At 46.6% G+C, this 27,500-nt stretch overlaps 2 protein-coding genes across 3 annotated transcripts in view; both read left to right on the top strand.

The window, feature by feature from the left end:
* The window catches only part of abcd1 (ATP-binding cassette, sub-family D (ALD), member 1), a 13,708-nt gene extending 3,918 nt beyond the window's left edge, over positions 1-9,790 (top strand). For both annotated transcript variants that reach the window (XM_069177784.1, XM_069177783.1), the window contains exons 4-17: positions 583-740; positions 1,097-1,284; positions 1,380-1,554; positions 1,645-1,835; positions 2,030-2,210; positions 2,294-2,436; positions 2,556-2,763; positions 3,448-3,542; positions 4,239-4,384; positions 4,553-4,698; positions 4,938-5,022; positions 5,964-6,089; positions 6,448-6,535; positions 8,084-9,790. In XM_069177784.1, the coding sequence (XP_069033885.1) occupies positions 583-740; positions 1,097-1,284; positions 1,380-1,554; positions 1,645-1,835; positions 2,030-2,210; positions 2,294-2,436; positions 2,556-2,763; positions 3,448-3,542; positions 4,239-4,384; positions 4,553-4,698; positions 4,938-5,022; positions 5,964-6,089; positions 6,448-6,535; positions 8,084-8,206 (2,053 nt within the window). In that variant the 3' untranslated portion in view covers positions 8,207-9,790. The remainder of the gene's footprint in view (positions 1-582; positions 741-1,096; positions 1,285-1,379; positions 1,555-1,644; positions 1,836-2,029; positions 2,211-2,293; positions 2,437-2,555; positions 2,764-3,447; positions 3,543-4,238; positions 4,385-4,552; positions 4,699-4,937; positions 5,023-5,963; positions 6,090-6,447; positions 6,536-8,083) is intronic.
* Positions 9,791-10,630: 840 nt separating this feature from the next.
* plxnb3 (plexin B3) overlaps positions 10,631-27,500 on the top strand; it is a 58,569-nt gene continuing 41,699 nt past the window's right edge. The window contains exon 1 of the mRNA XM_069177808.1: positions 10,631-10,725. The gene's annotated coding sequence lies outside the window, so the exon portion shown is untranslated. The remainder of the gene's footprint in view (positions 10,726-27,500) is intronic.

Raw genomic sequence — 27,500 nt, 5'->3', positions numbered from 1 at the left:
TCTCCTGCTCTCCTGTTCTCCTGCTCTCCTGTTCTCCTGCTCTCCTGCTCTCCTGTTCTCCTGCTCTCCTGTTCTCCTGCTCACCTGTTCTCCTGCTCTCCTGTTCTCCTGTTCTCCTGTTCTCCTGCTCACCTGCTCACCTGTTCTCCTGTTCTCCTGTTCACCTGCTCTCCTGTTCTCCTGTTCTCCTGTTCTCCTGTTCTCCTGCTCTCCTGTTCTCCTGCTCTCCTGCTCTCCTGTTCTCCTGTTCTCCTGTTCTCCTGCTCTCCTGTTCTCCTGTTCTCCTGTTCTCCTGCTCACCTGCTCACCTGTTCTCCTGTTCTCCTGTTCACCTGCTCTCCTGTTCACCTGTTCTCCTGTTCACCTGTTCACCTGTTCTCCTGTTCTCCTGTTCTCCTGCTCTCCTGTTCTCCTGCTCACCTGTTCTCCTGTTCTCCTGTTCTCCTGTTCTCCTGCTCTCCTGTTCTCCTGCTCTCCTGCTCTCCTGTTCTCCTGTTCTCCTGTTCTCCTGTTCTCCTGCTCTCCTGCTCTCCTGTTCTCCTGCTCTCCTGTTCTCCTGTTCTCCTGCTCTCCTGTTCTCAGGTCTCCGGCGATGAACAAGGACTTCTTCCTCAGACTGTGTCGTCTGTTGAAGCTCTTGTTTCCACGGTTACTGAGTCCAGAGGTCGGCCTGCTCGTCCTCCACTCGCTCACCTTGATGTCCAGAACCTTCCTGTCCATCTACGTAGCTACTCTGGACGGTAACCTGTCTGTCTACCTGTCTGTCTACCTGTCTGTCTACCTGTCTGTCTACCTGTCTGTCTACCTGTCTGTCTACCTGTCCATCTGTCAGGTGTGATATTGATGGTTGTTATTGATCGATCAGGTGTGATATTGATGGTTGTTATTGATCGATCAGGTGTGATATTGATGGTTGTTATTGATCGATCAGGTGTGATATTGATGGTTGTTATTGATCGATCAGGTGTGATATTGATGGTTGTTATTGATCGATCAGGTGTGATATTGATGGTTGTTATTGATCGATCAGGTGTGATATTGATGGTTGTTATTGATCGATCAGGTGTGATATTGATGGTTGTTATTGATCGATCAGGTATGATCGTGCGCTGCATCGTTCAGAAGGATCCTCAGGCGTTCGTCCTGCAGCTCACCAAGTGGCTCCTCGTCGCCGTCCCGGCGACCTTCATCAACAGCACCATCCGGTTCCTGGAGGGTCAGCTGAGCCTCCACTTCAGGAGCCGATTGGTCGGCCACGCCTACCAGCTGTACTTCACCAACCAGGTGCCTCCGTCTGAACGCGATCAGACATTTGAACTTCTCTTCTGGAAACTTTTTATGTTTGATTCATGTATGTATTTTTTTTTTTGCGTCCGCAGACGTATTACCGCGTCAGCAACATGGACGGCCGCCTGTCCAACCCCGACCAGTCTCTCACCGAGGACATCGTCATGTTCTCTGCCTCCGTCGCCCACCTCTACTCCAACCTCACCAAACCCATCCTGGACGTGGTGGTCACCTGCTACACGCTGCTGCGCACCGCCCACTCCAAAGGTGTCCAACACGCCAATAACACGTCTGCGCGTTTGCATGTTGTTGTTGTTGTTGTTTTTTTAAATGTGTCTCTTCTCTCTGCTCCTGCAGGAGCGAACACCACGTGGCCGTCGGTCATCGCCGGCCTGGTGGTGGTGTTTACCGCCAAGGTGCTGCGCTCCTGCTCGCCACGGTTCGGCAAGCTGGTGGCCGAGGAGGCGAAGAGGAAAGGAGACCTGCGGTACATGCACTCCCGCATCATCACCAACTCGGAGGAGATCGCCTTCTATGGAGGACACAAGGTGGGGCGCCCCCTGGTGGACGAAACGAACGCACACACAAAAACGCAGAAGTGTTTTTTTTTTCTTTTTTTTAATAGCAGTTTGAATTTCAGTGTCCCTAAAATGTAAAAGTCTCATTTCAAAACGTGACCGTAGGAGTTGTCCTTCGGGTCGCGGCGGGTCGTTTGATGTGTTTGGGTGCGTTTGATTGACAGGTGGAGATGTCCCAGCTGCAGAGGAGCTACACATCTCTGTCCTCTCAGATCCACCAGATCCTGCTGAAGCGTCTCTGGTACGTCATGCTGGAGCAGTTCCTCATGAAGTACGTGTGGAGCGCGTCGGGCCTGGTGATGGTCGCCGTGCCGATCATCACCGCCACCGGCTACTCCACGCACGGTGAGTAAAAAAAAAAAAAATTTGCAGCGTATCATAAAGAAAGAAAAGGGTGACCTTTGACCTGTGATGTTTTTTCCCCCCAGACTCGGAGGAGGTGAAGCAGGCGGCCATGGTGATGAAGGAGGAGGACCTGGTGAGCGAGAGGACGCAGGCCTTCACCACGGCCAGGAACCTCCTCAACGCCTCCGCCGACGCCGTGGAGAGGATCATGAGCTCGTACAAGGAGGTACCAGCACGCCCCCCTGCCCCGCCCCCGTCCCTGTCTCCCCCCGTTCACCATTTTTGTATTTCCGCCTCCACGCCTCGGTTGAAATGATCCGGACTTCCCCGTCTGTCTGTCTGCAGGTGGCGGAGCTGGCGGGTTACACCGCCCGGGTCTCCGAGATGTTGGACGTGTTTGAAGACGTGAACCAGGGGATCTACCGTCGCTCTGCCGACAGAGAGGAGGAGCTAACATGGGGAGGAGGAGGAGGAGGAAGAGGAGGAGGAGAACAAGGAGAACAAGAAGTGGTTCAACATGGACAAAGAGTCTGCGGCCCGCTGGAGATCAGAGGTGAGTCCAACTCAGAAAAAAAAACAACAGAGGTGGAACGTACCACTCTGATATGGGGGAGGGGGGGTGGAATAGTCCAACAAGAACCACACGTTACTTTTTAACTAGATATTTATTTAACTCAACATAAGTTAACCAGTGTTTCCCCCCAAATCTACTCTGCGTCTACATGGCGTCTGACCGATTGTATAAAGGGGGCGTGGCCTAACTGGTTTGAAAAGTCTTTAAGTTCAGTAAAGTTAAGATTTCACGAATAAAATCCAAGTGTTTCCTCCTTTCGATTGGGGACGCACGTCTTAAGTCTAAAAACCTGTGAAACTTTTAATTTGAAAAGTCAACCTGCGGTGTAACTTTGATTACGGTCCAGCTGAAAATATCGTATTCATGTTATTTAGCTCATTTGTGAGCAGCCATTTTGTTTCCAACTCGGTGTGAGAGTCTCTGCTGTGTTTCTGACCTCTGACCTCTGTGTCTCACTGTGGGCGGAGCTCCACCCTCTGCTGTGTTTCTGACCTCTGACCTCTGTGTCTCACTGTGGGCGGAGCTCTTAAGTTTCATGCAGCTGGTTTTAAACCGATGAACAGAAACAATCGTGTAAAAATAGTCCCGATCAGGCAGGTTATGTAATAATAGTAAAAAGAACAACAACAGGAAGTGGAATCAACTTTCACGTGTTGTGTGCAGGTCAGGTGATCAGCGTGGAGAAGGGGATTCGCTGCGAGAACCTGCCAATCATCACGCCGACCGGAGACGTGGTGGTGTCCTGTCTCAACATTCAGGTAACACACCACCCTGTTTTCATCCATATCTGTGTTCTGAACCAGAACCAGAACCAGAACCAGGACTCGGGACCTGACGACCGGGTCCAGTCAGGGATGTTCTGATCATGTGTCCTCGGAGTGCAGTGAGTCCTGGTGACCACATGGTGTCACTGCTGCAGCCTGAATCCATCGGCTTGTCTTTGCCCCCCTTTTATCTCTCTGACTCAGTGGTTCCATCTGAGGTCAAAGGTCACAGCTCATTAGCATCCGCTCAAACACTGTGTGTGTGTGTGTGTGTGTGTGTGTGTGTGTGTGTGTGTGTCTGTGTGTGTGTGTGTCTGTGTGTGTGTGTGTGTGAGAGAGAGAGAATGAGGTTCTTATGTTTAGACCTCAGAGGATGAAACAGATGGAAACATGAGAGAAGAAGAAAAAAAAGAGGATTATTGATGGAAACAGAAACTCCTCTCTGTGGTCTGGTCCCCGACCTTTGACCTCTGGGCTCCCTGTGCTCCGATTGGTCCGTTTTCTCAGAGTGTTTCAGAGAACCGGTCACATGTTGTTGTTTTTTGACGGTTTACAGACAAACCGGCACCACGGACCACCGGGTCCCATGTGTCCTGGATAAAACCTGGAACCTTTTCTGGGCCTCGTGGAAGAATCTGGAAACGATTCCAGAACCGATCCGGTCTTTGATTTTAGTTTTCTGTGTCTCAGGTGGACGAAGGGATGAACGTGTTGATCACAGGTCCGAACGGCTGCGGGAAGAGTTCCCTGTTCAGGATCCTCAGTGGACTGTGGCCCGTCTACGGAGGAGTCCTGTACCGTCCAGAACCACAGCACATGTTCTACATCCCACAGAGGTACTAGAACTTCTACTGTACCGACCAGAACCACAGCACATGTAGTTTGTTTACCTCAAACTGGAGCTGGTCCCTCTTCCAGTCCATGTGGTATTGTAGTAGTACTGTGATGGTACTGTAGTACTGTGATGGTACTGTAGTACTGATCCGGCCCCGTGTTCTGTCCAGGCCCTACATGTCCGAGGGGACTCTCAGGGACCAGGTGATCTACCCGGACTCGGTGGAGGAGATGGTCCAGAGGGGGGTCCGGGACTCGGATCTGGAGGAGATCCTTCGAACCGTCCACCTGCTCTACATCCTGGACCGGGACGGAGGTCAGTGTGTCTGTGTGTGTGTGTTCAGGTCCAGGTGTGTGTGTGCTGGTACCGTCCATTAAAACATTCCTGAGTCTCAATATTATGCTGTAATAATACTGTAGGATTACTGTATTAATGGTGTCGTATTACTGTAGTATTACTGTAGTATTATTGGTGTCGTATCACTGTAGGATTACTGTATTAATGGTGTCGTATTACTGTAGTATTACTGTAGTAATATCTCCTGTGGTTTCCAGGTTGGGATGCGGTCAGCGACTGGAAAGACGTTCTGTCTGGAGGAGAGAAACAGAGGATGGGGATGGCTCGCATGTTCTTCCACCGGTAACTGCTTACTGGCTCAGCATGTCCACAGGAAGCACCTGTCTGCTTGTCCTCTGGCTGACCTCCGGTTGTCCTCCGTTTGTCCTGATGCTGTCTCTCCTGGTCGTCTCATTGCGAGCGTCTGTCCTCCATCAGCTCAGCTTCCTGTTTCACAGCCGATTGAAACGTGTCTGAATCCGTTCGGATGTTTTGTGTCCTTCGAGTCTCACAGCTCAGCTGCTGTCGCCGCCGCGTCTCCGTCCGTCCACTTACCGTCTTCACGGTGACCGACACGTCTCCCCTCAGACGTCTGACAGCAGAACGACACAGAGATGAGAACAATAATGTAAGCTGCAGTGAAACTGAGAGGACATCGTGTCTCTCCGTGTCTCTCGTTAACACCTGCAGCGGTTGTGACCTCCGACCTCGTCACTGCTGGAAGTCACCGGCCTCTAATTAATCATGTTGCCCCGGGTTCCTCTTCTGTGTCCTCCGTCCTCCATCTGTTTTAGATTTGACCTTCAGCCCAGAGGTCGAGGTCAACAGCCTTTATTTACTCGGTGTGTCACTGCTGTTTGCACAATTTTATAGTGTATGTTATATCCCCATTTAAAAATATCCCATTAGAAAAGCAACGGTTACCTGTAATATTACTGTAGTAACTCCTGTAATATTACTGTAGTAACTCCTGTAGTATTACTGTAATATTACTGCAGTATTACTGCAGTATTACTGCAGTAACTCAGACGGTCCACAGCCGCTGTTTCATCAGACGACATCGTTTGTTTACATTCGATTTTCAAGAGATCTGTCGCTGGCTCCTCCTCCCTAATGACATCACACTCTCGTGAATGACGTCAGTGATTGGTCGGTCTCTATAACCACCTGTACTCTCTCCCTCTCTCTCTCTCTCTCTCTCTCTCTCGCTCTCTCTCTGTGTTGTGTGGATGTTGCTCGCCCAGTCCTCGGTACGCCCTCCTGGACGAGTGCACGAGCGCCGTCAGCATCGACGTGGAGGGGAGCATCTTCCAGGCTGCAAAGGATGCTGGGATAGCTCTGCTGTCAATCACGCACAGACCCTCCCTGTGGTCAGTACACATACACACACACACACACACACACACACTCTGAACGCAGCCTGGTCAACAATTGGTCAACAGAACAGCTGATTTTACTGGAAATAATTAATCAATAAGCTCATTAAATGCAGATTTATTGAGTATTTTAGAGTTTCTAAGTAGATTTTAGTTTTGATATCGATACAGCTTGTGGCTCCGCCCACAGTTCAGAAGTCAGTACCTTTATTTTTTGAGCCTCCTTTCTTCAGCTGTGACCTCAGACGAAGCGCTTCTGTCTGCAGCCTGCAGGGGGCAGCAGAGCTCCGAGCTGCCGTCGGCTGCCACACCCTGCCGCTCATCTTCTTCTTCACCTCCTCTGTCCTCACAGGAAGTACCACTCCCACCTGCTGCAGTTCGACGGAGAAGGAGGATGGCGGTTCGAACCCCTGGACGCCTCCACCCGTCTCTCCCTGCAGGTCCGTTGGTTTGAATCAGGCTGCTCTGTGATTGGTCGATCCTGTGGCGTGTGTTTCTGCTGACTGTGTGGAAACTGTCCGACAGCAGCATCACCCACATCCTGTCAGAAACCGAAAGACAAAAACTGGTTTTTAATTCTCTGCGGGTGCGTTTGGTTTGTTCATGCTAGCAGCCTCAGGTGACAACCGGAAGGATCAGCTGAGAGTTGATGTGTTTTGATGTCTGACAGTTAAAACCGCTGAATCAGCAACTTCCTGCTTCTTTTTTTCTTTTCTTTTTTAAATCTTCAAACAACTTCAGGCTGCGTTGTTGTTAGACCTGAAGAGCATCTTTTATCTCTATGAGCCCGTCCCCCTTTCTTTATTCAGGTCAAAGCTCCCACAGGTGCGTTCGGGAGGCCCCGCCCACCCCTCTGACATCAGTCGCGATGCGTTCATCGTCTGTAACTTTGTTAAAAAAAAAACAGCCACGTCTCTCTCTGACTCGAAGCGGTTTCTGCTCGTCATCAAAAACATGCAAAAATAATCACAACCCCTCGGCCCCCCCCCCCCCCCCCCGCGCGCGCACGATGAATGGTGTGTGCGAGGTCAAAGCGAGCAGCCAGTCAGCCGGGGCTCGGCTGTCACGCGACCCAGCGGTTAACTTTATTGAAAGAACCGTCATGAAGATGAAGTTCACACCTCCTCATCTTCCTCATCCTCAGATGAAGCACCGTTTATTCATCAGCTTCCTGTGTGAAAACTCTGTGAAGCTGTGAAAAACAAAACTGTTGCAGCAGAAAACGCTGCTGAAAGCAACACACTTTTTATTTATTTTTTTCTGCCCCTGGACTCACTTTATTAACAACATCTGGCTCCTCAGGAGGTCAGAGGTCAAACAGAACCTGGAAACCTGGTGGATTCTGTCCTGATGAAGGTCGGTGGACCAAAACAGCGTTTATAATGTGAGTCCAGGTGATTTGACAAAAGTCCAGAAATTTTTCCAGCAGACAGTCAGAAAATGTGTCTTCGGGATCCTAAAGAGACGTGCGTGTGATAACTGAGAGCGGGTCGGAGGTTCTGGTCTGTCAGAACCGGTTCTTCAGACGTTCTGTCCGCCTCAGTTGTCATGGATCTGAACGGACACGTTGGAGGGAAGTGAGAGACGGGCTGCTAGAAATGTACCAAAAGACCTTGTAGAATAACTCAAAATAATTAATTAGATCTAAGAACCATCGACCCCGGACGAGCCCCCGCGTTTGTAACCCCGACTCAGCGGAAGTAACCGAGCGGTGACATCACCACGTTGGGTTGTTTTATTTAGACAATTAGTTAGGTGGGTCATTTTAAAACCCCGTTAGACACTACTGATTGGTTGGGGACTAGTTGATTGCCATTTTGACGACGTGAGACGTCGTTGTTATCAGGCAGGAAGTCCTGACATGACGCATCTTAAAGCTCTGCCTCCAACAAATACAATATAACTGATGAGTGACAGAATCTGTGATGTCCTCATGATGTCTCTCTTTGTCTCTGTCTCTTGTGTCTCTGTGGATGGACGTGTCTCAGGAGGAGAAGCAGCGTCTGGAGAACCAGCTGTCCGGGATCCCCAAGATGCAGCAGAGGCTGGGCGAGCTGTGCGTCCTGCTGGGGGAGGCAGAGGGGGAGGATGAAGAGGAGTCCCCCCCCTGAGTCTAAACTCAGAGGGGAAGGAAAGGCTGCTGTTTTTACCGGTTACCATGGAGACACACACACACACACACATGTTTGTACTTCTGTCTTTGTGAGGACCCTCAGTGATGTACTGCATTCTAAGATCCCAAAGCCTTCAACATAAACCTGGATCACATCCTCATAATGTAGGATGTCCTCGTAATGTAGGAATGTCCTCAGTTCAGGATGTACCTGAAGGTCCACACAAGGATTGACAAACCTTCACACTCACACTCACTCACTCACACTCTCTCTCTCTCTCTCTCTCTCTCTCTCTCTCTCTCTCTCTCTCTCTCTCTCTCTCTCAGCCAGTTGATCATGTGACTGAGTTTAAACTTCAGTTTTAATGTAAAACTGAAGTCTTAGATTTTTAATCTCTGATTCTGACTTTGACCACTTCCTGTTTGCAGTCGCATCACTTCCTGTCCTCGTGCTTGGTTGGCTCACTGTGTTCTCTGGGTTTCTGGAGGGTTTCACCTCCTCCTCCTCCTCATTTCTACCAGGCTCTCGCATTAAAATCTATATTTTAATACAACAGTTGCATAAACCTTTGTATTTTTTATGATGAATGAAAATTTTAGCATCCTGAGAATCTCTGGTTAGAAAGCAGCTGCAGGGAGCGTTTTATTGTGAAAGAGTGACGATCAGTCGACGACTTCCTGTCGGTGTAATGATTGACTGACAGCTCCTTCATCCTGTCTTCATTTCACTCCGTCAGAAATCAGATCAAATTGATTTATGACTTTATTGATCTTTTTCCCTCCTGAAGGGAAGCGTTGACCATATATGGTTAATTGGGGGCGTGTTTATGTAAATTAGGCCGATCTCTGTCATGTGGAGTCAGAAAAAAAGATCTTAAACCAGATTTGAGACCTCAACCTGGAGGAGGAGCAGTCAGACCTCAGACTCTCATGATGAGGACGACACCTGGGAGAGGGCGGGGCTTCAGGGGCCCCTGCCTCGTTGCCAAGATGCCCAGTTGGTAGTCCGACCCTGAGTGACCTACTGGTGTTTTATATGTGCAGCGTTCCGACCAATCAGGACACACACAGGAAGTGAAGCTGCTCTCAGAAACAATACTTTTATTTTGAAAGATGTGTGATTGTGTAGCACTGATCCAATAATAAAACAGCTGGGTTGACATTAGATTAGATCAGCCGGAGAGACGGACGTTCTGAACTCTGTTTTTTTTTTGTGTCAATCAGCTGTTGCCCCAACCCCCAACCTCCTCCCCTTCCCCCTCCCTCCACAGGCAGAGCGTCCCCCCCCCCCCCATCCAACTTAGCCCCACATGACTCGGGTCAAAGGTCACGTGAACACTGCGTGGGCTTTTGTTTTTTGGAAATTGTGCCATTTTTAACTGATCGATAGAAACTTTATATTATTTACACGATCAATGTAATCAATCAGCTGATCAATAAATAAATACTTTATTTTGGAAGAAACAGATTAACAATCAGACTGATGATGATGACGATGATGATTGTATGATGATGAAGATAATTGTACGATGATGAAAATGTCAATGTTTATTTAGCAGAAAATAATAAAGTTTAATAATGTTGGTAACTCTTGTTTTGTGTGGTTTTTCAAAATAAAGTTGCACAGACAGAAACAAACAAACAACACAGACGTTTGAACTGGTCCCGGTCCCAGTCCTGGTCCTGGTCCCGGTCGGTTGTCAGACCTGAAATATCTGAAGCAGGGGACTCGTCAAGACCTCTAATCAAGACGATTAACAGGATTAAATGTTAATTTAGTTTATTAGTTAAAAAAATTCTGATCAGTTGTAAACAACAACAACTTATTGATTGGAGTTGTTAAATACAAACTCTCCTTAAAAAAAAAAAAAAAATCAAACATGTTCTTGTCTGACTGATAAAACAAGTCGCGACTGAAGTCTGATCTCGTAGCTAAACAAAAACAATAAATAAACAAAACATTTGTTGTCTATCGGTAATTAATAAACTTCCTGCTTTTGTATTTCTGTCACATTTTAAAAATGATTTATTTGATTCAATATGTCCTCACAGCTCGGTGCTGTTCTGATTAATTGTTTTATTATCGCGCCCAAGAATTTGTTTACACTCTTTTAAATTTCTACATTCGTCATAAGAGTTTCTTCACAGTTTATAATTTACGATCCACGAACAGAATTAATTAAATTTAATAGAATTAAACTGTAAATCAAAAAGTGTCCAACCAATCAATAACTTCTGATCGATGATCCCTGAGAGCCTCGGAGCCTCGGAACCCCCCCCCCCCCCCCCCTCCAACCCACCAGCCCCTACGGCAGGTTGTCGGTTCCATTCCTCCAGAGGAGCGTCAGAAAAGCCTCCCGGCGCCGCGCGGACCGGAGCGGGGCGGAGTCTGTCGGACCTGTTGTGCGGCTCTCGGTGCGGATCGCGCAGGTCCGGGTCTCTGCGGGATTTTTTTTCTGGAAGTTTTCTCGGGCGACTCGGACTCCGGAGGACCGCGGAGCAGCCCGCCGAGCTCAGGTGAGTCTGACCCGGATCACGCCGTGACCCTCCCCGCCCCCCTTCCCCCCCTCTTTTTTTTTTCCACGGCTCCAAGTTGTCCCGATTTGCAGCTGCTGCAGGAAGGAAGGAGCGTGTGCGAGTCAGGCGTGTCTGACAGCGACACACCGGACTCCGTTTAGAAATCAGACGCTTTTTAGATGTTGTCGGTTTTCTGTTTGACGGTTCGGCTGAAAGGTTCGGCTGAAAGTGGGTTCGGGACCGAGGCGGAACGGTCTTTAATGCGGCTCATAAACTGTGATGATGTGTCAACGTCCAGTGTCCGTTTCACCGGGTTCATTCCCGCTGCCGTTAAACGGAGCGGTGCAGTGCCGAGAGTTTAAAAGTAGAGATTTCTGTAACGGAGTCTGGTCGGTGGAGTGTGAGTGAGCCGAACTCGACAGCGGACTGAGAGACCTGAAACCCGGTCCTCGGTCCCCGGTTCTGGTTCTGGTGTTCATTTTGTCGGACCGGTCTCATTACTGTGTGTTTCTGTGCGTGTCTGCTGCTCCCAGCCTGTCCTGGCACGGCTCGGCTCGGCTCGCAGCAGCCACTGAATAGCTGACATTCCAGCACACACACACACAGACACACACACACACACACAGACATACACACAGACACACACAGACACACACAGACACACACACACGCACGCACGCGCACACACACACACACACGCTGCTGTTGCTGATTTTATTTTTTTTACGCAGTTAATTTAGGAGTCACCTTTGATGGCGTTACGTGGCCCGAGGGGAGTCTGCGTCACGTGACCCCTCTGAGAACACGAACAAAAAACAAAACACAAGTTGATTAACCTTCTCGTCCCTCAGAGACACAAACAGACTCGAAATGAATCTGTTCGCTTTAAATGGGCAAAATGGGCAAATGTCAGCGGCCCCCTGCGACCTCCACCATCCGCTGGGGGTCCTCAGGGGTCCTCAGGGGCCCGTCAAGCTCCAGGGACACAACAGAACTTCAAAGAGCCTTCAGCCTGGTTCTGGTTCTGTTTTTAAAGCCTCCCGAGTCTTTGAACGGGCCGTGTTCCTGTCGGTCCCCGTGTCGGTTCAGCAGATCCGGATCAGGTCAGACCGCCGTGTCTCGGTTCTGTTGGACTTCCGGTTTCTGTGGTTCTTTATCTGCAGCTCAGTTTCTCCTGCAGAACATTTAAACCTTTTTTTTATTTTTGAATTTAAATGTTTGCTCGAGGTCATAGTGAGTTTGGACTCCTTCCAGAAGAGATTTTCTTGAACCGGCGGATTTTCAGAATGGACTTCTGTTACAAACAAAATCTCACAAAATGATAATTTTACTGTCAGAAGTTTAATTAAAACATGAAAATATTAATTCTCTCGCTCGATTAAGAAACACATTATTTCAGTTTAATACATTAGTATGAGTTCATAATAATTTCTACTCAGATTTACACACAAAGAGACGGCAGATAAATTCGAAGCCGTTAAAACCTGATGAGAATCAACGAGCTGCAGATTTTTCTGCCCCAAAAAAATTTAGAAATTAAAAATAAATCTGAATTCAGATGGTCTGTGACCGGTTTGATGAGGTCACTAGGAGCTGATTGGTTGATTATGATCTCCGTTTGATTAAATTTAATTTTCACCATTGATTGAAAATTACAGTCAAATGAAATGAAGTCCGGTGGGAGACGAACGCTGCTGCTGATGGCGGGTGCAGCTCTATTTTTTCAGATGTTGTGTGTTGATGTGTTTCATTGTATAAAATGGAGCCCTGACAGACGAGGTTCAGGGACGCACTGATTAAATTTGTTAATTTGTTGTTTTCTGAATGGAGTCTGGTGAAAACATGTTTAACCCAGAACCCTTGAAAGAAGATGAGGCGACCCGCTGACCCCGCCGGGTCATGTGACCTGTATGAAAGCAAGTGACATCATCCTCCTCCTCCTCCTCATTATCATCATCATCATCATCATCATCAGTGAGATGAAGATTATTTAACTGAAACATCCATTTGACTAATCTGAAGGATTTAGTCTGAGTCCAGATTCAGAGTCAGATTACTGTTTCTGCTTTACCACCTCTAATCCACACACACACACACACACACACACACACACACTGTTAATATGCTGTAATCTAAATGTTTAATCCAACTGGATTTACACCAGTAACACCAGTACATTCGGTGTTCCAGTTTCCTGAACATCTCAAACTGATGATTCAGTTTTCTGCTTTAATGCAAAATGTTAGCATGGGAACTAATGTTAGCATGGGAACTAATGTTAGCATGGGAGCTAATGTTAGCATGGGAACTAATGTTAGCATGGGAACTAATGTTAGCATGGGAACTAATGTTAGCATGGGAACTAATGTTAGCATGGGAGCTAATGTTAGCATGGGAACTAATGTTAGCATGGGAACTAATGTTAGCATGGGAGCCAACGGCAAAGAACATGGTCTCATTATATTTTCATATTGATCGATATGATTATTGTAGTTTACACTTATACGACGGCTGAGGCAAGAAACACGTTCAGGTGACAAACGCTGAATTTAAAAAATACTCGAAGGACTTTACTGGGAGGCTTTTATTGTGAAGTTCAAATGAATACAGGTTTGTTGTGGGCCCCTAAAATCACACCTAGAAACCAGCTAATATCCCCTTAGCAACCACCTAAAATCATACTTAGCAACAACTTCATTTCAGCTGATTGATCAGGTGATCTGATCGATCAACAAATGGAAATAGTTGATTGTATTAAGAGAAATAATGCAGCTGATGTGTGACGGGCCGAGCCACCGACTCCCGTTCCCTCCGGCAGATGACGTGACGAACGTCCGTCACGTTTCGTAAATCGAGCCGTGACGACGGACTCTGGATGGAGAACGGTCCTGTGATCCGAATGTTCTGAAGCCTCTCAGCTGTTTGTTGTTTTCAGCTGCGAGAAGAACAGAAGGACACTTTGTTGGAGTGGAAGTTTCCTTTAACCTGCAGCCAGACGACTGTGTGTGTGTGTGTGTGTGTGTGTGTGTGTGTGTGTGTGTGTGTGTGTGTGTGTTCTCGTCCTACGGACGATGTGGGGACATGAATCTGTTCAGTGTGTCGCGTCCCCACAACGTCGTCGTTAAGCCTCGGTGAGGAGTTTGAGGTCCGAGTCGGTCTGCAGGAGGTGAATGTAAGTCAGCGTGAAGTCCTCTGGAGGGATGCAAACACCCCGGTGTGTGTGTGTGTGTGTGTGTGTGTGTATGTGTGTGTGTGTGTGTGTGTGTGTGTGTGTGTGTGTGTGTGTGTGTTGTTTTTGTTGCTGTGTGTGTGATTAACCGTCAGTTTCTGATACAATCTGTGGGACCATCTGTTAAACTCAACTTTACACCCCCTGAGTGTGTGTGTGTGTGTGTGTGTGTGTGTGTGTGAGTGTGTGTGTGTGTGTGTGTGTGTGTGTGTGCGCGCACATTCCTGTACATGTGCTGCTGTGTTTCTGCAGGTTTCGTTTTAAGATGAATTAATATTCTACCAATTAAAAAAAGTTTTATATTTTTTAGGTCAGTTTTTTTTTTTTTTTTTTTCATTTTCCCTTTAATTATTTTTTTGTTTAATGTTTTAAGTTGAGGCACCGAGCGGATATACGAGGAAGCAGAAGGCGGGTTTGAGTCATCACAATTATATTTGTGACAAAGGAAGGTTCTTTGTTTTCTACTGTGGAAACTCTGAAGTGTAAAAATGTTCGGTGTTGATTCGTTTCAGCAGGTAAAACTCTGATCTGCCTGTTTTTAACTCACTGAATGTGATGTTCAGCCGGAGTTTAGAGTTCAGCAGCAGGTTCACGACTCACTTTAGTTTAGGACTAAACCGGTGAGCACGGTTTCTCTTCTCCGTTCATCTGAAAGTCTTCAGATTAAAGTCGATGATGAGCGGCAGCAGAGAAGGACGTCCTAAAAAAACACAGAAAAACGAACATCAGCGGGTTGACTTTAAAACCGGCGGCACTGCGTTGATAAAACAGACACAATTCTGGAATGGAAATCACTGCATGGGCTCAGGAACACTTCTGAAAACCGTTGTCTGTGAACACAGTTCAGTTCATCGCTGGTTAAAACTCTACAAAGAAGAAACCAGATATGAACATGATCCAGAAACACCGCCGCCTTCTTTAAGATGGACTGAGCTGAAGTTGGAAAACTGTCCTCTTGTTTGACGAATCGCAACCTGAGATTCTTTTTTGGAAATCAGAGAAGGAGGAGGAGGAGGAGAAAGAGGAGGAGAGGGACCATCCAGCTTGTTATCAGTAAAATGTCTCCGTTTCATCATTTGATATGTTTTCTTTGGTCTTACAAAATTTGAAAATCCTCCCATTTAGTTTTTTAATTGCATATAATACGCAGCGAAACTGATTTTTAAATGGATTTGTTTACAAACAAACACAAGACCGTGATGATGTCATCCCGTGTCTCGGTCCGACGGCCCGTCTGTCCTCTGCAGCGATTAGTCGGTTGATCGATCAGTCGGACAGAGTGAGACGTTCGATGATGTCACCTGCTGCCGTTCTTGCCGTCTTCTAATGTTTTATGGAACAAAATGATCGAATAATCGATCAATAATGAAAATTATATTTCCCCTCCTGCAGCCGTGCTGTTTTTATTTTTTTATTTTGCATGTTTTTCGTGAAAAAAACAAATTGGAATATCTTTTTTTTACTAAATCGTTAAAAATCTCCCACGGCTGCAGCTCATTAACATCCTCGATTAACCTGTCGGGTTAATTTTCTCCTTTAATAGTCAAGTGGACGTTTAAAAACAGCAAATAATGATGAAATGTAGTTTTTTGTATTAGTTTATCATCTTAAATTAAAGTTAAAGTAAAATCTTCCATCATAAAAAGTCACAAACGACCGTCGGCAGTCTCAGAGTGGTGAAAAACACTGGAGGTGAACTGACCCTTTAATCCTGAATGAAACCCAGAAGCTGCAGAACATCAGAGGATGTGTGTGTGTGTGTGTGTGTGTGTGTGTGTGTGTGTGTGTGTGTGTGTGTGTGTGCGTGCGTGCGTGCGTGCGTGCATGCGTGTGTGTATGTGTGTGCGCTTCATCTGTTCCTGCAGATGAAAGAGTTGCTGGTTTGATTCCTCGGGGACTCTCAGCCAGCGGCCGCCTGCTGCTGATCTGAACCACGTCGACGCACACACCAAACCTCAGGAGGGCGTGTGTTCGTGTGTGTGTGTGTGTGTGTGTGTGTGTGTGTGTGTGTGTGTGTGTGTGTGTGTGTGTGTGTGTGTGTTGTGTATCTCCTCCTAAATCACGCTCCATCATTTTTTCCTTTTTGTCCTACATAAATGTCTCCGAACACTTTTTAAGTCTTAAGAGTCTCCTCTTGTTTTATCAGCACACTTTTGGTTGGTATCCCAAAATGCATTTCACCCCCCTCCCCCCACGCCCCCGAGCTGAGTGTTGGAGGCCATAATCAGACTGATCCAGCTGTTGGTTTTCATGGATCGATATCTCAAATCAGAGCGGGATAGTCTCCCTTTTGTGTTGATTGACCTGAAGCACCTTCCTGGTGGGAGGAGCTTAAAGCAGATGGTGTCCAAGGGGCGGGGGTGTGTGATGTGACACAGAGAGGATGTGGTAGTGATGGCAGCCAACATTTGGTCGTGTTGCTGGAGGGCTTTTTGTCAGCTGCTGTACCGGGCTGTCTACCGAGGGGCGTCGGTAAAAGCAGCTTTTTCGAGGGGGAAGTTTGGTTGTCGGAGTCGAGGTCGTTCTCGCCCGGTCTGAGGTGAGTTGGTGAGGAAAGTCCAGGTGTCCCGTTGCATAAGCGTTGTGTTTGTCTTACTATGGGTGGTGTTAAGTGTCAAGCTGTAGTCAAGGTGTTAAGTCCTTCCAGAGAAACACAGGTGGCGTCCGTTTGGTGTCGAGATCAGCCGCGCCTTAATGTGATCCTTCCTTCGTACCAAACATCAGCCAACAGTGACGTCGCCACGTTGGTTTGTGAACGTCCGTTACGAAGCCTCCAGTTCAGCCTGCAGTCGGAGGGAGAGACAGGCTGCAAGAAATGTACCACAAAATCTTGTAGAATAACTCAAAATAATGAATGAGATCTAAAAACCGTCGATCCCGGACAAGCCCCCACATTTGTAACCCTGACTCAGCAGGAATTAACCAATCAGTGATGTCATCGTTGGTTTGTGAACGTTACGAAGCCTCCAGTTCAGATTCTGTCCGTCACCATCTTTGCTAATTCAGAGCGGTTCGGAGCAGGAAGTGACCATATTTGGACGAACTGGGGGAGGAGCCAGCAGTGGATCTGAATGATCTGATTGGAAACCCAAACCCCCCCCAAAAACAGGTCTTCTTGAATCTTCTTTTCTAATGAATGAGGGATTATTTTTAGATGGACCTCCAGAAAACTAATACGAAGAAGTGACTTTAGCTAACAACACCGAGATAACTGATGGACACATTTTATTCACTTTGGATTTGATGAGAGAAGTTGAATGGGAGTCTATGGAGCCGGAGGCTTTTTGGAGCCGACCTCTAGTGGCACTCGCTGGTATTGCAGCTTAAGGCACTTCTACATCGCCCTCATTTTTCAGACCTGGAGCTACGAACTCTTTTCTATCCAGTCTGTGGTCCAAGCGCTAACTTGGCATTAGCCTTCAGTGGTACGTCGACAGCATGTGTTCCTGGTCCGGTGACTGTTATTTTAGATATTCCAGGTGTAGCGAACAGAATTTATCGATCGTGAAACCATGTTTCATTTATGAGAACAGAAAGTCCGCCGCCTGATGTCTTTCAGGAGTCAGATGTTCTGTCAGCAGGGCGCGGCAAGCGCTCCTGCCAGGTCCGATTGACCGTTCAGCCTCGTCTCCGTAACGCTCGGAGCGCCGTGAGTCCTTTGTAGTTCTCCGCGAGGCCATTCTCAGTCTGCACTCGTCCAAGATGCTCAGAGAGAAAGCGAGAAAACACTCGGGAGAGAGAAGCGGTTCTGCAGTGAACCAGAGTCCATTCAGATTCTGTGCGATTTTAACGCAGATGTGTTTGATGTTGGTTGACGTTTTTACGTGACGTCCCCAACCTGAAGTGACGGGAGGAGGAAGTGTGTGTGTGTGTGTTGGGTGGGGTGGGGGGGTGGGGAGGGGGGGGGGGGTCAGAGGGCAACCGGAGGACGAGTTGAAACAAACAAGAAACTCACAAAGACGAGTGGAGGGGGAGGGAGGGGGGAGTTCTGGGGGGGGTGTTGGGGGACTATTGTTGATCCCAGATTAGGGCGGAGCCTCCAAACCGATTATGCTAACAACACACACACACACACACACACACACACACACAGAGTTGAGTGGAGTGTGAATGAAGTGTCCTTGATCGCACCAACTGCTGAGCCCCCCACCCTTCAAACCCCCCATTCCTCAAACTCACCCAACCCTCCCCCACCCACCCACCCACACACACATACACACAGACGCACACGCGCATACACACACACACACAAACCCTCCTCCCCCGTGTGTGTATCAGATCACACACACACTGACTGTGTGTGTAGCTGGAGGTGATATTAATAATCCATAAAGAAGCTGGTTTCTCTCAATCGCTCCCTGTGGAGCCAACGCACACACACACACACACACACACACACACACACACACACACACACACACACACACACACACACACACACACACACACTGACACAAGACATACACCGTGCTAACCAGCTGTCTCGCTGCCTGTCAGACAGACAGGCTGCTGGAGTCACTTTCTTCCTTCACTTTATTCTTCTGTCACGTATTTTTCCGCCTAATTTCTTGGAAGCTTTTTGAATCAAACAGATTCTTAATTCACTCTGGTGTCTTCTGCACAAACACACGTGGACACACAACGAGGACAACACACAAAACACGTGGCTGTTTATACATTTTATATGAAGATAAACTGTACTTCAAAATTTCCCCCTTTAAACTTGCTGACATTCAGCCCTGAATTAAAAACAAAATGTCCTCTGAGCTGCAGTTCGTTATCGACCTTCTTCATCTTTATTCTCTTGATCAACATCAGTTCCACACGTCAACGTCACCGCTGGCAACGTGAGCATCTGTGATGTAAACACGGACCTGAAACTGGAGCAGAGAAAAATCTGATTTTGGAAACGGGCAATCTTGAACACGCCCGCTTTCGGCCGAGTGTCCCTGAGCCCATGCAGTGATTTCCGCTGGGTCAAACTTCGGTAAATGGTCAACAGAGGGGCGGAGCTTCACTCTCTGAGACCAAAGAAGAAGGCGCGTGCGTTCAGGAGACACCAGGTAGGTTTTCTTAAACGTTTGCGTTGGTCGTGTCACCGTGAATTTAGTCCCCCAGACTCAGACTGGGGGACATTTTTGCAAAATTAGGTGCTTGTTAGCTTTGTTAGCTGTTTGTTAACTTGAGTTTAGCTGTTTTTTTGCAAACTTAGCTGTTTATTAATTTTAATATTTAGTTGTTAGCTGTTTGTTAACTTGCATTTAGAGAATTTGTCAGGTTGACCTGAACGCAGCTGAACATCCGTAACAAGTTCAGATGATAGTGGCTCCTCCCCCACCAGCTCGTCCAAATATGGTCACTTCGTTCTCCAAACCGCTCCGAACTAGCAAAGATGGTGACGATTGAAATACCGAACTCACGGCAGTTGCAAAACTAATGGGTTACATCAGTGTTGGTTGCCACCTCATCCGGACTAAAACTGGGCGTCAGCAGGAGAGTTGTCGGTTTTATTGCGTTTACCGGATCCCCGACGGTAACCGAAGTCTCCTCTCGGACGCCTCATGACGTTTTGACGACAAAGACTAGCCTGTTATTTAACTTTCTCTCGCTTCATGACGACTTCCAGAACGTGTTCGTGACGTCGACCACAGCCTGTATATAAACATGGACGTAGCCAGGTGTGACGTCACCGCTACTTTCCATCGTAGGCGGTCTGAAGTCCGAACCTGACGCTTCACGTTAGCGCCGTCTTTTTGGTTCGCGGATTGGAACCGGATCAGAACAGGTTTTTGTTTCAAGACTCCTGCAAGGACAGAAAAGAAACTCCCTTCGTGGTTAAAGACAGGCGTGTTCCCGGGATGGTCGAGGTTTCCATGGAGATGGTGGAGGTAACCATGGTGATGAAGAGTATGGCTGACGGCGAGCACACGGGGACCTCAGAATGATAGTAATACCAAAACGTGTGTGTGTGTTTATAATTGGCTGTGATAACATATTCTCTTTGATGTTAAAGTGAAGCCAGAGACAGTCACCAAGAACCAGCCAGAACCAGTTATCAAGAACCAGACATCCAGAACCATTGAGTCAGAACCAGACCTTCAGAACTAGTTATCAAGAACTAGTCATTCAGAACCAGTCAGCAATAGATCGAACCAGCCAGCCAAAAACAGTCATCCAGAACCGGACATCAAGACTAGATCACCAGAACCAAGCATCTGGAACCAATCAGCCAGAAACAGTCAGCTAAAACCACACAGTTAGAAACAGCCAGAAAAAAACAGCCATCCAGAACTAGTTTGTAACATTTCGGAGTCCACGTACCCTTAACTGAAAAAAAACGTCAGTGACAAAACAGTTCGTGTGTCAGAAGATCTTCATCAGTCCGGAGACCCGCCCACTTGTCACCTTCGATTGGCAGTCAGACCGACCAATCACAGACTGATGTTTTGACATGTGCAGTGGTCCTGAAACGGCCCGTCAAACACAGTCTCACGATGACAACGATGATACAGAGTGAGCTGCAGGGGAGGGGAAGTGGAGAGGGGGAGGGGGGGGTACATACGTGACATAACGATATCTTCCACGTTTACACGTCCGTCTGCTGTCGTTCACACGTGTTTCTTCCAGCTGGTTAAATTTTTCTGCTTCCAGTAATCAAAAGAAGTTTTCTCTGATCAAACCCCAAATTTTAAGGTTTAATCAAAGCAAAAGTTTTAAAAATATTCCCGTCTCGTGTTGTTGTCGTTGTCAGCGGACGTTAAGGCGCCCCGCGGGCCCGCTGGTATTTAAAGGTAATCAGAACCACTAAAGGGAACTTTATTGAGAACGGGATCCTCGCGGCAGCAGATTGAATCACTTTTTTATTGAAACTCCGCGGCTCCGACACTGTTTCTTTAGCTGCTGACAAAGACCGGCAGCACAAAAGGACGTGAATTTAAATGAACTTTATTGAAAAGGCTGCGGGGTGAACAGTGTTAATGAACAGTCGGGCCTCAACAGAGAGCCTTTATTTAAACACAGGCGGCGGACAAAGAAGAAGAAAGCGGCCGAGTGAAAAGACGGGAGTTCATTCAAATGGCTTTATTGACGGCACACAGCTCCAGTGTCGACGGCCAGAGCGCTGCGTGAAGCGACCGGACATGAAGGTCCACAGAGGAGGGATCAGTAAACAAAAACAACCTCACAATCAATAATAATACTACGACAAACAACAACAATGATGTTACAACCAACAGGAGCAGTAATACTATCATGATAATATGACAGTTGTGGTATTTGTACAACTGTTGTTTTATTTGTACGACAGTTGTTTTATTTGTGCGACTGTTTTTTTATTTGTACGACACTTGTTTTATTTGTACGACAGTTGTTTTATTTGTATGACAGTTGTTTTATTTGTACGACTGTTGTTTTATTTGTACGACTGTTGTTTTATTTGTGCGACTGTTTTTTTATTTGTACGACACTTGTTTTATTTGTACGACAGTTGTTTTATTTGCACGACTGTTGTTTTATTTGTACGACTGTTGTTTTATTTGTACGACTGTTGTTTTATTTGTGCGACTGTTTTTTTATTTGTACGACACTTGTTTTATTTGTACGACTGTTGTTTTATTTGTACGACTGTTGTTTTATTTGGACGGGTCGTAACGATGCGTTCAAGTGTTCCGACATCTTAAAGTTTATATTTAGAGGTTGAGACGCTGCTTCACTCTGATGCTGTGTCACTGTGTGTGTGTGTGTGTGTGTGTGTGTGTGTGTGTGTGTGTGTGTGTGTGTGTGTGTGTGTCATTGTGTGTGTGTGTGTGTGTGTGTGTGTAATGAAGGAGGAAGTTCCTCCTGAGTGCTACAATGACCTGTTTTTACTGTCTCAGTGTTCACATTTCCTCCGCTTGTTCTCCCTCTTCCTTCCTTTTTCCTCTATTTCTGTCTGCCTGTCTCCCTGTCTATCCCTCTGTCTGTCTGTCCCCCTGTCTGTCTCCCTGTCTGTCCTCCTGTCTGCCTGTCCCTCTGCCTGTCTGTCTGTCTGTCTATCTATCTAAGTCTATTTTATTTTAGTTATACAGCCTATTATCATAATAGAATAGAAATATACAACCCGTGCAGAATACATTATCCTACATCTTCAGACCAGAAAAACTCTTTAATGAGTAAAAATGGACAGTTCAGAGAAGGGACGTTCAGGATGTTCATACACGAATTGGACACTGTGAGCTGCTCCTTTAAATGTTAAACTGTTCCTTTAAATGTTAAACTGTTCCTTTAAATGTTAAACTGTTCCTTTAAGTGACTGCTCTCTGTGTTCAGATTACAGACTGTGGAATAATGTGTTGTCACTGCATCACCCTGAAGATTACACAGTCTGAGTGTGTGTGTGTGTGTGTGTGTGTGTGTGTGTGTGTGTGTGTGTGTGTGTGTGTGTGTATAATTGGTATCTTGGACTGCAGCTGTCTTCATTCACCGGCATCTATTACACCCCCAACTTAGAAACAGAGACACACACACATACGCACGCACACACACACACACACACACACACACACACACACACACACACACACACACACACACACACACACACACACAGTGACTCACAGGGACAGTAAATCATTCCCTCCGTTCGGCTGCAGATTAACAAGCAGAACAAGAACATAATGAATATAATTTAGTACAGGTCGTCGTCACATGTAACAGCGCCACCAATCAGCATCCAGCAGTGATGTCATCATTGGTTTGCGAACGTTACAAAGTTTCCAGTTCAGATTCTGTCCGTCACCATCTTTACTAATTTGAAGCAGTTTCAAGCAGGAAGTGACCATATTTGGGCGAACTGGCGGGAGGAGGTAAGTGGTAGATCTGACTGATTGGAAACCTGACGATACTACGTCCCGCCCACCGATAACTGTAACCTGACTGCACCACAGGCCTGTCAATCAAACAGACACGCCCCCAAAAACAGGTCTTCTTGAATCTTCTTTTCTAATGAATGAGGGATTATTTTCAGATGGACCTCCAGAAAACTAATAAGAAGGAGTGACTTTAGCTAACAACACCGAGATAACTGATGGACACATTTTATTCACTTTGGATTTGATGAGAGAAGTTGAATGGGAGTCTATGGAGCCGGAGGCTTTTTGGAGCCGACCTCTAGTGGCACTCGCTGGTATTGCAGCTGAAGACACTTCTGGATCAGAACCATTTTACAGACCTGGAAGCTACGAACACTTTTATATCCCATCTACGAGTGTCACAGGATCAGCTGTTAACACAGAGGAGGTCAGGATCTGGATCAGGTGTAAACGGGACCTGAGACTGAACTCAGTTTCCAGTTCAGCAGTAGTTCGGTGACTCTGCAGCGACAACCTGCATCAAAGCTCTGAGACGCTGCACATACTGTGTGTGTATTGAAGTGTGTGTGTGTGTTTTATGTTTTAGTGTGTGTGTGCTCCATATATGCAGATTACAGCTCTATAAAGTCTCAGTTTTCAGAGTTACAACCATCAGATTAACTCCACAGATTAGTGAATGAAGGCAGGCAGCCTAATCTACTGACCGTGTGTGTGTGTGTGTGTGTGTGTGTGTGTGTGTGTGTGTGTCAGAGGCAGGTTTAATGGGGATTAAAATCGACTGGTGGCCTATTTGTGGGCTTTAGTTTATATTTTTCTGCACTGGAAATAAAAATCAAACAGACTTTAATTCAGAGTCACAGATTAAATAGAAAAAAGTAGAAACCCGTAGAACCGGTGGAACCCGTAGAACCGGTGGAACCCGTAGAACCGGTGGAACCCGTAGAACCGGTGGAGCTCCTCTGACTCGGGGTTTTGAGTGACATCATGGCGTGTTGGGGGAGTCGTGTTCTCCCGTGTGCACCGCGACCGAACACGTCTCAGACACGTGTACGTGTTTCACGTGCAGCCAGTCGGAAATAATTTTTTTCTATAAAGTCGATGACGTAAACTTGCGCCGCCGCGGCAGGAACAAACACGGCGTCGTGATTTATTAACGGAGAAAAATGTTCGGAAATTAGTATAAAACGAGCGAATTAATTATTAATCAATTAATTATATCTTTAATTAATTTTAATATCGGCACTAACAGTGCAGCACGTCGGCATTTTTTAACAGGAAGAATAATATTTTTCTTAAAGCTCAGTTTGTATGTTAATAAATTAATCTTCTGTCCTGAACCTGTGGTTTTTTTGGTTTTTTTTTTTATATTAACGTATTCTTCTGAGGCGTTCAGGATCGGCGCGTAAACGACATGTCCTCATTAAGCCGGATAGAAAACCTGACGCTTCGTTCTCCTCCGTCAGTTATTAACCAGCCTGTCGGTGTCGCATGTTGTTCCGACATTAAAAAACTCATCTGATCTGTTAGTTATTAAAATATTTGCAGATGAGTCTCTGTTAGCTGATGATGCAACACTCAGAAATGTGCCAACCTTCCCCTCCACTCCTCCTCCCCCACCCCCACCCGTCCTCTTCACCCTCTGGGTCGGTGGTTCCCTGCAGGTTCCGTCTCCGTCGTAGACTTTAACTTTAACAGAGACTCCTGACGGTGAGACAGCTGCCGTTTTCGTCCCACTTTCAGGAGGAAGTCAGTCGATCAGACGGGTTTTCAAAGCAGGTTGGTCCGGTTTGTTTGGAGGAATTCTGACATGAAAATGAGCGGACGGTTTACGAACGCTTCGAATCCGACCGGCAAAAAACAAACAACACACACGAGATGAGACAGAAGACACGTAAACACACACAAACAGGCTTCACAGACAAAAGAAGACCAGCTTGAAACTAGTACGCAGCGTGTGAAACACTTGGAGAGCTTTTATTTTGATACAGCGGCTTTTAATTTGAAATGTAAACATGGAAATCACAGACTCGTCTCCCAAGTTGTCAATTTTGTCGTAGACTGTTCGTGGATGTAGATTCCGGGTTGCAAAAGTGATGCTTGTGCAGAAGTGCCTTAAAGCTGCAATACCACAGAGGGCCACTAGGGGCTCGCAACAAAAAACCTCTGGCTCCATAGACTCCCATTCAACTTCTCTCATCAAATACAAAGTCAGTAAATGTTTTCCACAAGTCGTTAGCTAAAGTCACTCCTTCTTATTAGTTTCCTGGTGGTCCATCTGAAAATAATCCCGTTATTAATTTGATATTTGGCCTCAAATAGCAGAATATATGGGAGGGTGTGCCTGTTTGATTGACAGGCCTGTGGTAGTCAGGATTCCGCTGTAGGTGGGCGGGGCTTAGTGTCCTCGGAGCTCAACTCAGATCCGTCACAGTACAAACACAGACAGACAACTGTACGTGAAGAAAGCCGACATGTGAAGCCAGAATATCCGGTGCGCCCCCTGCTGGCTGGTTGCAGTGTAGGTTATAAGCCCCGCCCCCTTCCATGTTAGCCAATGAGTCCAACTGCAGAATCAAAGTAGACCTCAACTTAAAAAAATTCTCAGATATTCTATCAAGTGTTTGTTTTTCTGATTAGTTTGTTATTGATTAGTTGTTTGACGCTATAAAAAGACGTCGTCATCATCAGCATATATTTTGGTCATTTTTAGTGCAGATTAGCATTAAAATTTTAACACTTTGTCTCAGATTGTTTCTTAAAGTCTTTTTACACCAGATGTCACCAACCTTTTTTTTCTTCTTCTGAGAGCTACTTAGATAAAACAAACAACAAAATAAAAGTGTAACATTTTATTCAGGCGATGACGCAATTCCACCGACTTCCTGTCCAAACTGCTCGATTGTACGTCGCCACGAGAAGCCTGCTTTCTGTAGACGCAACAGGTTACGCAATAACTTAAACATGAAAGGTATCATAAAAGAGCATGAAATGAAAGTCTGCTTATGCGAGTTTGCTTTTTTGCTTCTCAAACTTGAAACAGGAATTCGAGATGAGGCCGAGATATTTTCCCCGTTAATCTTTAGATTTAGCTCGTTAGCTTCGACCGAGCCTTTTGAAGGAAAACAGTTTTTCAAACCTTTGCTGCTGTGGACTGTAAATTAAAAAGCCTTCAATTCCAGGTTCCACTCAACCTCCGACAAAGTCTGTATTTTTTTTTTTTACCCCAAACCAGGATCTTTGGTTTGAACCATTGTCACGTCTTCTGGCGGTTCTGGAGACGGCGGCGTCGTGCGTCCTGACTTCGGTGAACTTCCTGCCGCTGAAACACTGGGCCGAATGTTCGGAGTGACATTTGCTCTGATGGTCGACCGAACGAACGAGTGAATGGACTCTCTGTGCGTTCGACCGAGACCTCCCGACCTCGGACCTCCGACAGCCGCGCTGTTAACCAGCCGGGTCCGGAGAGTCGAACACAAACCTTTATTATCCGCTTTTCTCTTTAGCCTCTTTTAGCTCCTGGTTTTGGTTATTTTTATGCATTTAAGACTTTAGACTTTATTAATCCCACAGTGGGGAAATTTAGTCGTCACAGCAGCATAAAAACACAGTTTGGAAAAAAAAAAGAAAAATGTGACTTACTCACACCTGAGTTTCTGTAATGGAAATCGCTGCATGGGCTCAGGAACGCTTGTCTGTAAAGCTTGTTGCTTCCTGCTTCTCTGTGCGCATCGCTGTGTTTTTATTTTCAAGCTTTTTGTGTCTTTGAAGTAAGATAAAAATGGACGACATCCGTCCCTGAAATCAACTACGAATGGACAAAAAAAAAACTCTCCCTGATGAGATGAAATCCAATAGTCTGACTTTCCCTGAACACACCGGCTTCATCAGCCGAACACAAAGGCGGCAGCAGAGACTCACAAAGAGGCAACGCCAACAACAAACACGCAGTCAGACGCGAGGGCTGCTGCGCCCTGCTTTTTGTCTTCAAGGTCGCCTCCTGCCTCAGCTGGCTTCTGCGCCGCCGTTCGGCCTTCGCTCTTTTTCAAATCATCTGACAGAGACAGACTGAAGCTGTGTTTCAACATTTCAATGTTTTTATCTTTGCGACATGTTTGATTGATAGGGGTGGGCGGAGCCACAGGCTGTGGTCAATAAAGGGCGGTGTTCACAGTTCACAGTTTTGCTTCTGCTTTCATCGTCCTCCCTTCACACGAACGTCGGCTTTAAAACCGAGTTGTATTTTTAGAAACGAAGGCGTCTCGTTACTCTCAGACGTTTCTGTAGTAAAAGATCTTTTTTATGAGCTGAAGTAATCTCACGGGAGAAATCCCACTTCCCCAGATGTGATCGGGCTCACGTGCTGATGAAGTGCGCAGCTGGACCGTGTGGTTGTGAACGCAGCCCGAAGTACCGAAGCTGCTCTCCAGTAAAAATGCCCGTTTTTACAATGGAGGTCTGAATGCAGCATTAAAGGTGCTGATGTTGGATTGTTTGTGCGGGAGGATTATTAAGGAGGAAGCGGTATCGACGGGGACAGATGAGGGCGAGCTGCTCAGTCTATAGATCATCAATCAATAGCGGCGGTGATTGATCAGCCGCACGACTCCACACAGCTCATTAACTCATTATTTGCCCCGGCAGACAAACAGGAAGTGATTCATTGCCTGACCTCCCAGTTGGCCTTGGAAGCAGATGGC

Source organism: Embiotoca jacksoni, unplaced genomic scaffold (assembly GCF_022577435.1).
Source record: "Embiotoca jacksoni isolate LCO1_2020_lvr unplaced genomic scaffold, fEmbJac1.0.p SCAF_77, whole genome shotgun sequence".
NCBI classification, from domain to species: Eukaryota; Metazoa; Chordata; class Actinopteri; family Embiotocidae; genus Embiotoca; species Embiotoca jacksoni.
The sequence above is the reverse complement of the archived record's forward strand: the minus strand, read 5'-3'. Positions and strand labels throughout refer to the sequence as shown.